Source organism: Phoenix dactylifera, chromosome 6 (genome assembly GCF_051530095.1).
Source record: "Phoenix dactylifera cultivar Ajwa chromosome 6, Ajwa_hap1_PhDact_Kaust_v1.1, whole genome shotgun sequence".
Classification (NCBI taxonomy): Eukaryota; Viridiplantae; Streptophyta; class Magnoliopsida; order Arecales; family Arecaceae; genus Phoenix; species Phoenix dactylifera.
Window position 1 is genome coordinate 33,234,352 of NC_143195.1, and position 9,559 is coordinate 33,243,910.

Here is a 9,559-nt window from a genome sequence, read left to right on the forward strand (position 1 = left end):
TTTTTTTTCTCCCTCAGTTTTAAATGAATCACGGATTTAAAGGTCGTGGCACCCAAAACGACAATCCAACTTTGCCATGTTGTGCCCCACAAGTATTATTTTTACCTTGAGCTTTTAATAAATCCTGGGCTTAAGGGATGCTGTTAACAAAAAAAAAAAAAAATGTTGGTTGCCAGACACCCAAGTTGGTGCACCAATTTCGACAAGCGGATTAGAATAGAAAATTAACATAGAAACAATTACGTCCGAACAACACACACACACACACACACACACGAGTCATAACAGTTAGAATAAGCCCAAACATCAAATAGCAAGCACTTTGAATGGTCTAATAAACGTTATGCTTAATCTTCAAATGTTTAAGATGGATTTAAATGCAGCCTCCGTGACGTTAAGGTACCCAACGACTGTATCCTGCCTTCGCAGCACGACAAGAAAGAACTGGAATTGGTTATTATTTGGAAGAGCAAGCACCGGCCGACTCCTTAATTCAGGCCGAGCACGTGATGTAGGGCCGAATCCCATGGCAGGAATCATGGAGCCTATGACCGACCATTTGAAAAGAAGTCGGGCAGCAGCGTTCTCCTCCTTGGCTCTTTCCTTTTGATTATTTTCTCTCCACTGAAGTCGTTGAAGTTGCTTGTCTTCGTACGGGTGTACCTGCTGCCTGTGAAGATAGTGACTTCAAATACACAATAAAGGGCCTAATTGAGATAGGGGTCAATGGTGACACAACTCTTTGTATATTAAAATAAAATATCTTTTTGGTGAATTATTTGCAAATTTAATTTTAAAATCAACAGTTCCTTTGCTTATAATAAACAGTTGAGGACTTCCATAAATTGGTCCTCCTCTGCTAGCAATTTCCAAAATTCTTCAGATTTGCTAAATGCTGCAAATCGAATTCAAGGTATGCCCAATGCCATTCAATTTGCCAAGAACTTGGAGGCTGAATCGAGCCGAGCAAAATGACAACCAGAAATTTATTAGAGAGCGGATATATCTGCAGATGGATGCAGTAAAGTTTAGCAAAATGAGAACCCGAATTTCTTTTTGAAGGATTGAAGTATCTGCAGACAGATGCAGCCAGATAGAGATAAAGCACTTTAGTCAAAAGATCAGCCAACCGTAGCAAGCTACCTCACTATGTCCACAGGATCCTCTGCCATATTGGATGCACTGCATCATTAGAGAAAACGGCATTAAAATTGTTAGAAGGATTTCAACCACCAAAGAGGAATCCTTTAAATGTACTAGTCCGTATCCTCATGCTTGTGCTTTCAGCAGTCAAATGGCACTTGGTCTTGCGTGCACTTAGTTGCGCCATTTAATAGATCCTGACCTAGTAATAAACAAACAAAGAACAGATAAAGAAATTAAATACAATCGTATTGTTTGTCATCAGCATGCTAAATTTGATCTAAGTAACTGTTGATGGATGCAAAGGCAAACCTGAAATATTGCATTAGCTTACGGGTCAACCGTCTGCTTGTGTGGATTCGTTTACTAGTTAACCAAACTCGACAAAGATCCTATAATTAGGCTGTCAGCATGACACCACATGTTGGAAAAATTTTGATGTCTAATTCTGGCCGCATTCTGCATGAACCCTTTCCCTGAAGCTGTCTTCCAACTTCTTGCCTCTTCTTTCCAACCAGGGGTTTGGATTAAAGTGCCAATGACTATTCAGAACACCCCAGTTCTTGTTGTTGCCTGGACAGATTTGTCAACAAAGAAATGCCACATGAGATCAATTTCAAATTCCACCTGCAGAAACTAGTCCGAGAATTGCTGAGTCTTGAGCCTTAGAGAATACTATGGAAACACATCAGTGGTCATTGCTCGTCTTCATGATCATTTATGCACATATGATAAATTACAAGTAAGAAAATACAAAGTCAGCTGCCCGAATAACTTACGAACGAATACAATTGATATCAACTAATAAAGGAATAATAATTTGAATACATATATTAAATATTGAGCTCAACCAACTCCTTTCCTGCAAAGGGTGAATAAAACTGTATGGCAAATAATAATGAGAAAAAGAAATATGATATGTAAGAGATGAAACAATATAAAAGAAAGTATATCTCCTGGCAGTCCCACATTTAAACAATCAACAAGATTTATTTGTCAGTAAAGTTCCAGAGTTCCTTGGGTGTCCATTACATTCTAATTCAGTATGTCCATAAATGAATATATGATTGCAGTCCAATGCTACAGCATTGCATTATTATATATTGGAAATCCTTAAGGTCTCGGATCCTTAATCAATGATGGAGCATGACCAAGCATGTAAAGACCACCATAACCAATTAATAGTTTTGGAAAGATGATGAACATGCACCAGCGGAGGAAAAAAATAAAGGTAATTTTGGCAATGAGTTAGAAGTATGTGGAATGGAGGTCTGCACATTAAACTAATTTCTTGCCTTCTTGGCATCACTTTTAAGAATTACTTGGTCACCAGGCTGGAAAAAAGCATATGATTCACAATTCAAGGTCGATGTGAGGATCCATGCATGTGTGTGTTTAGTCCCACATCGGTTATTCGCCGGAGAGATCTTGGGTATTTATTCAGAACTAAGGAACCCAAATAGTATCTTCCAACTAGCCTTTTTGGATAAATTCTTGGATTGTTACAAATGGTATCAGAGCGAACCCAGCCCATAGCCCATGTGGACTAGGAAAAACAGCAGCATGGGCTTATGGAGGCTGACAATGAGCCGATCGTAGTGCTTATGATTATATTTGAATGGATTTGGGTCCTTGACCTGAAGAGAATGCCAGGCCTTAAATGGAGAGAGTATATGAGGATCCCTACGGGCGTGTGTTTAATCTCACATCGGTTATTAGCTGGAGAGTATTTGAGCACTTATACAGAACTTAGAAACCAAAAAAGTACCTTCCGGCTAGCTTTTTTGGATGAGATCTTAGGTTATTATAGTCAAGGCCAAAAAAGTACAAGAGGCATACTTGGTCTTTTGTTCCCCTGGCATGGCATATTACAATAATGACTTAATTAGCCTAAAAAAAAAATTATTCATTGATCATATTACAAAATTCAAAATCCAGATAGGTCTCTATAATACAGCAAAGATAGTCCCAAAGGCCCAAACACTTCCTAGCTCAAACAAATATGTCCAACCACTTAAACAGCTTGAGGACGACTCCACTGTTTGAAATACCTCAACAGATCCTTTCTTAGAAGCAATATGACTTAAAAGTCACAACTGCAAAACAGAAACTTAAATAATATTGACGGAATTTGAGTAAAAGGCTCCCAGTCCTAGCTAGAAAGTAGTCCAACGACTGAAGATCCTAGCTCTTTCATTTGCAGGCCTTCTTTGCTGACCAAAAACTCAAGACCACCTTTCTGACCTCAAATTTCAACATTTAAACCCAACATGCTTGAATTCTAGGTGGTATGCATTAAATCTTTATAAAATTAAGATGAATATTTCACTTTTGCCATATTTTTGAAACACTTCCTTCAAGAACTAAAAATGCTCTGTCCTTTTCTAAGATGATGGAATATCTGTGAGGTGATTAGCATGAAGTGTTTACCTTCTAAAATGTTATTGACCGGAATAGGGCCATCTGCAGCTTGGCATAGAGTTGCTTGACATTGAAGGCTAGCTGATTTGACTGTATGATACAAACATCTTAGAGCGCCAATGGTGCCTTCACATGAACAATTAGCAGCTACATGCAGAAGTTTGATTTATCAATTTGATCAAGTTAGAATTCCAAATATGCAAAAATAATATAGCATGAAAAGAAAGAAAAAGAACAAATTTACCTTTCAGAGGAGTGCTTGAAGAAATATACACCCCAATAGCCAATCAAAACCCTCATGCATCATGCCAGCAACTTTTGATGCTAAATGAGAATGAGGCATATTAAAATGAGCCATCATAGTCACAAATGGGCATGTTTTCCTCTATCTCAAAAGCCATGTTGATTTGTCCTTGCCTATAGCACGTTTCCACTAAATGTCTCTTTGTTTCTTGATTTGGTGTCTTTCCTTTTTGTAGCATCATATTGAAAATTCTGCAAGCCTCCCACAACTTGCTATTCTCAGAGAGAATCCAAAGCAATCTGTTATAATTTCTGCACCATGGCACATAACCATGTGAAAGCATCTCCTCAAATAGCTTGACAGCAAGATCACTGGAATGATTAGGAATAACGGACTCAACTAATTTATCAAATGCAACCTTGCTGGGAAATAAGCCTCTCTTCTGCATCATTTGAGAAAGTGATAATGCCTCAATGACTCTTCCAGCCGCACAGAAACCTTTTATTAGTGTGTTGTATGAGAACTTGTCAGGGATATATCCATCCCCATTCATCTGGTTAAATAACTGAATAGCATGATCAATCTCACCCAATCTGATATGGCCATTTATGAGAATGGTATAAGTCACCTGGTTGGGAACAACACCATCTTGCTGCATTAATAGTATAAGAGCATAAGCATCTTTCATCATCTTAGCTCTGCAAAGTCCATTAAGCATCCCATTATAGACATGTAGGTCTGGCATCAACCCACTATCTACAAGCTCTTGGATTACATTCAATGCAAGCTCAATCTTTTTCTCGGTAGATCGGCAATGGACCCTTTGGTTCATCTTCCCATGGATGGCACTTTTTTCAGGTAGCAACCTGAAAAGCATGCATCTTGCTTCCTTCAATTTTTGAGCTAACAAAGGACGTACTCTACCACGGTGCAAGATGTTTCTACAAAGCCCACTAATCAATGAACCGTAGGTGGTGAGGTCAGGTTCAATCTGGCTTCTAACCATCAAATCAACCAGATCCAGTGCTAAGGTGACCTCACCTTTTCTAAAGAACTGATTGATTAGCATTGTGTAAGAAATTGTATCAGGTAGAAATCCATCCTCCATCATCCTATCCAAATAATGGCAGGCCTTTCTGATCATGTTTTTTTTAATTAGACCATTAATGAGTGCACTGTAAGCATGGGAGCTGGGCTGGAATCCATGCTCTACCATCTCATCAAAAAGATGACAAGCATCAACTGCCCTTCCCATCTTAGAATAGCCATTAAGAAGTGTGGTGTACACAATTTCGTCTGGTGTGACCCCTGCTTCAAGCATTCTGTTGAATGTTAATGTGGCTTCCTTCAGCCTTTTTGCACTGCAGAGAAAACCAATTATTGAATCATAAATAGCAACAGTAGGCTTGAAGCCTTGCTCAACCATTTGATTAAAGGCTCCAAAAGCCAAATCTATGTCCCCATGCTTGCAGTGAGCATTTATGATAATGGAATAAGTAGCAAGATTAGGAGCAACTCCCCTACTCTGCATAAGGTCAACGAGCAATCTAGCATCCCCCACCTGATTCTCTTTGCATAAATATCGAACAAGAAAATTGTAAGTTGAGATTGAAGGTTCGCATCCACAACCAACCATTTTGTCCATCAAATGACAAGCAATGCTGAATTTTCCTGCTGTGCACAGAGCACTTATCATGATATTGAAAACAACATCAACAGGGAGCACCTCAGTTCTCATTATCTCATCAAATAGAAGCTCGGCATCCTGCTGCAATGCTTCATTTGAAGAAGAGACAAATGGTCTAGATAACTTTGCAAAATCAAAATTACAGTCTGCCTTTGCCAAAGCCTGCAGAATCTTGACAACTATAGCACGCTCATGACACTCTGGAAGATTATTGATTAGTGAAATGAACATCTCGTGATCAGGAAGAAGTCCCCTCTTTAGCATCTTATCAAACAAATGCTCAGCCTCTACTAATCTGTTTTCCTTGCAGAGAGTGGTAATCACAACCGTGTAGCACTGTAAATTTGGCGCTAAGCCACGCCTACGCATCGCATGAAGAAGCTCCAGTGCACAATCCACCCTGTTGTTCCTGCAGTACCAACTGATCACGATATTGTAAGTCACAGCATTTGGTTTCAAGCCTCTCTCCACCATCTGGTTGTAGAACTCCCATGCTGAATCAATATAGTCCAGCTTTAGCAACCCATAGATCACTGTGTTGTAGGCATAAACATCAGGCCCAGGGCTGCCCATCTCCCTCAATCTCTCAAAGACATTCAGAGCCAACTCCATCCTTCCTTCCTTACAGTACCCGTATACAAGTGCAGTGCACATTACTCGGTCCAAATAAAAACCATGAGACTCCATCACTCTACACAAATGTTCCGCCTCCACGACCCTGTTCCCCTTGCAAAACCCATACACCATGGACTTGAACAAACGGGCAGTGGGGCGCAAGCCCGTGCCAGCCATTATATCAAACAGGCAGCGTGCCTCATCCAAGTACCCTTTCGAGCACAACCCCGAGATGAGGAGATTAAAAGCAGAGAATGGCGGGAGGACACCGGCCCCGGCCATCAGGAAGAAGAGGTCCAGAGCCTCCAAGTACTTCAATTCCGCACAAAGAGCATGTAGCAAAGCATTATACGTCTTTATGGATGGCAAAGATCCGATTTTTATCAGTTGGTTCAAATGGGCTTTGGCCTGAACCAAATTCCCAAGCTTGCAGTAGCATTCTGTCATGGAATCGAGCACGGAGGGATCGTTTGGAGGGTTACCTTTGGTTGCATAGGAGAAGAGGGCCTCGGCTTTGAGCAGCTGGCCGGAGGCGACGAGGGAACGCAGTAGGCGGCCGTGGTCGAGGCGGAGGCCGAAGGCGGCGGCACAGTCGACTGCGCAGACAGCGGTGGGGAGCCGGGAGCGGGCGACGAGGCGGTCGACGACGGCGGCGGCGGCGGCGGGCATGCCGCGTCGGGCGAGGCGGCGCAGGAGGGAGAGGCAGAGGGACTGGTGGGCGGAGGCAGCCTCGTGGCGAGGAGGGGAGTCGTAGTCGGAGTCCGGGATGGGGAGGGAAGAAGAGGTCGCGGCGGCGCGGGAGGAGGTGGGGTTCGTTCGAAGAGAAAGGAAACGGGGGAGAGGCGTGGATGGGGTTCGGGGTCTCTTGGATGCTAACATTAGAGGGCGACCGCGTGGCGGAGAGACGCTCGCAAGGGGAGCATCTCCGAGAGGGGGGAGTTGAGAGTCGACAAAGAGCGAGAGTTTCGTTTGGGAAGGTTTGGACTTTGGCGGCACGAAGGACCCCAAGCACGGAGAGGAAGGAGGCCGCCTTCGCGCGACGGGTTCGGGTTGTATCTTTCGCGCGAAATTGTGATTGACCATCTTTCGCGATGTCAACCGTTGGATGGCGCCTCGCGCAAATCTCAAGCTCTTGGAACTCCTTCGTTCACCCGCCTGCACAGCTATCGAAGCGACTATGGTCCGATCCACCGGTAGAATCGCATGAACGATGCGACCCGAAGACTTTCTTTGGAACGGAAACCCATCAGTGTTGGCCCAGAGGCCTGGCCCATACGGCAGAATAAAGGCTTCAAGGGGTGTCGAGCAACCCAATTTGGGCCCAGACCATGGGCTTCTAATGGTCTCATTAGAGACGATTGCATGAAGGTATTACTTCTGGTCAGGACTTTTCTCTGTCTCTTTCCCAAATTTTTTGGCGGGAAATTGGACAGTGAAGGTTATATAACCGCAACGGGTTATCTTCAGGGATGGTCCACCACTGGCCAACTAGTCAGCAATTTTTTTTTTTTTGGCTTTCTTGAGGGCATAACTGGCCTCCGCTTTTGCTCAATATTTCAGTACTTTATTTTTCTGATTTCTAGGAATGTATTTATGCTCGAATGATTTAATCTATCCAGTTTATCAAATAAAAGATAGCTGAAACAATTAAGTATAAGCATTTCATGGCTTCAACTATAGATTTTATTAAGAGGAAGTATGATTATGTGCTTACTAAGGGACGCTATGATGTATTCATGATCTAATTTGAACTTAATGTCGATAATGTGATGGCAAAAGAATTCTACAAGAACATTGGATAGAGTGCAAATTTTTAACTCATTATTGAGTAGGGAGTTCAACATGAACAGCCTACGGAATATCTTATATCAAATTTTGTGAAATCTGATATTTTTATTTGGAGGGCCATATTAAGGTTATCTTATATCAAATCTACTGGTGCAGAGGCTAGTTTGAAAAGATACCATTGGTTGAGCACATGAAACTATCACTGGAATCGTGTCCAAATTTAGAATTAAGAGATATAATGCTCTAAGTTTCATGCTCTACGTACGTTTGTACATATCACATTTGCATTATTATGCGAGACCAAATAAGCAAGTCAATATTGTAATCTGATTTATGAGAAAAACTAATACAGATTAGTTTTCCATGTTATGAAGAGCACCGTTGGCGTAATGAGGCTGTTTGGGTGAAAATTTATGCAATTTTTATCCCCAAAAAAGGAAAATTTATGCAATTTCCAACTATGTAAGACTTAGGTAGCTAAAAGCCAATGACGTGAAAACATTGTTTATTCAACATCCTGATTTTTTGGAAGACGACTGGAGCAAGTTCAATTGCAATCAATTAGGAGGCAAAAAGAGAATCGCCTATATGGCTGCCTACAGTCTGCTTTATCCCCACCTCTTCATCTGGTTTATGCATTAGCTCGTGCTCTAAGTTGGTATCCTTCCGTACTTAAAAAGTGCTACATTTGGAGTTGCTTACATGTTATCTTAAACGGCTGCACTGCCCCCATTATGAGCTTGTGTTGCTCAAGCTGCCATAAAGAGGTAGCAATTAACAATTTGAGTTTGAAATACAACTTGAAGAGTCTACCATAGTTTAAGATAGGATTGCAAAGGTTATTTGATTGAAAGAGAGTTTTTTAGCAGGTGTTATTTAAGTCTAGCTAAACTTCTTTTTTTTTGCAGAAAAATTGTATATTGCCTATCAATAATTATGTCTAGAAAGGAAACCCTTTCTTTCTTTGTTTTTTTTTTGAGAAATAGGAAAAGGATAGAGAAACCCACCTTAAAACTTTATTAAAACAGATAATAATGATATATAGAACAAAGAAAAAAAAATCAGAAAAACATGAAGAGAAGAAGAGAGAGAACAAAGAGAAAAGAAGAAGAGAGAGAACTGAGAGGAAAAAAGAAGAGAGAAGACTTAGATGAATGATGTCTCAAAAGAGAGGATAAATAAGGATGGAAAACCAGAACACAATATTACAAGTTGAAAGACGTAAATTGGTCGAAGAATAATGTGCTTAAATAAACGTGGAGAATCAACAAGCGCATAATAAATGACATGGCTAGTGATAATAGATAAGTTTAGACACTACTTAAAGATAGATATCTTTTATACATGCGTACGCGTGCGTGCGTGCGTGTGATAATGTGGGATTTGTTATTTTGTTTCCTAGGGAGAGGAAAACTTGCTTCTAGTTGAATCAATTTTTTTCAGTCAATTTGACCTATTCTTTGAATTGTGTTTCAATCAGTGAGAGAGAGAGAGAACACGCTAGGAAACCAGCTAGTACAGTCTCCTTCAATTATTTTATATTACCTTAAATTGGTGGCTGATTTCCCTGAGTTTGCTTAGTTCTTTTTTAAGCAGTAACCCGAAGAATAGAAAGCCGGATCAAATCTACTTCCAAAGTGAGTTGCCCAAGAAAGACTATG

The 9,559-nt window shown here is 41.0% G+C and overlaps 1 protein-coding gene across 6 annotated transcripts; it reads right to left on the bottom strand.

Annotated features, from left to right (window-relative positions):
- Nucleotides 1–213: 213 nt before the first annotated feature.
- On the bottom strand, nt 214–7,117 carry LOC148703240 (Tetratricopeptide repeat (TPR)-like superfamily protein). Of its 6 annotated transcripts, none has more exons than XM_089924037.1 (5): nt 3,809–7,117; nt 3,574–3,711; nt 1,456–1,716; nt 1,144–1,345; nt 214–952 (listed from the first exon to the last, which is right to left on the bottom strand). In XM_089924037.1, the coding sequence occupies exon 1, from the start codon at nt 6,987–6,989 to the stop codon at nt 3,909–3,911; it is 3,081 nt and encodes a 1,026-aa protein (XP_089780163.1). In that variant the 5' UTR covers nt 6,990–7,117; the 3' UTR covers nt 214–952; nt 1,144–1,345; nt 1,456–1,716; nt 3,574–3,711; nt 3,809–3,908. The 6 variants fall into 6 exon arrangements, with proteins under 6 accessions (XP_089780163.1, XP_088579906.2, XP_088579908.2 ...); XM_088723780.2 differs by having other exon boundaries at nt 214–1,006; XM_088723782.2 differs by having other exon boundaries at nt 1,045–1,345.
- Nucleotides 7,118–9,559: the final 2,442 nt, after the last annotated feature.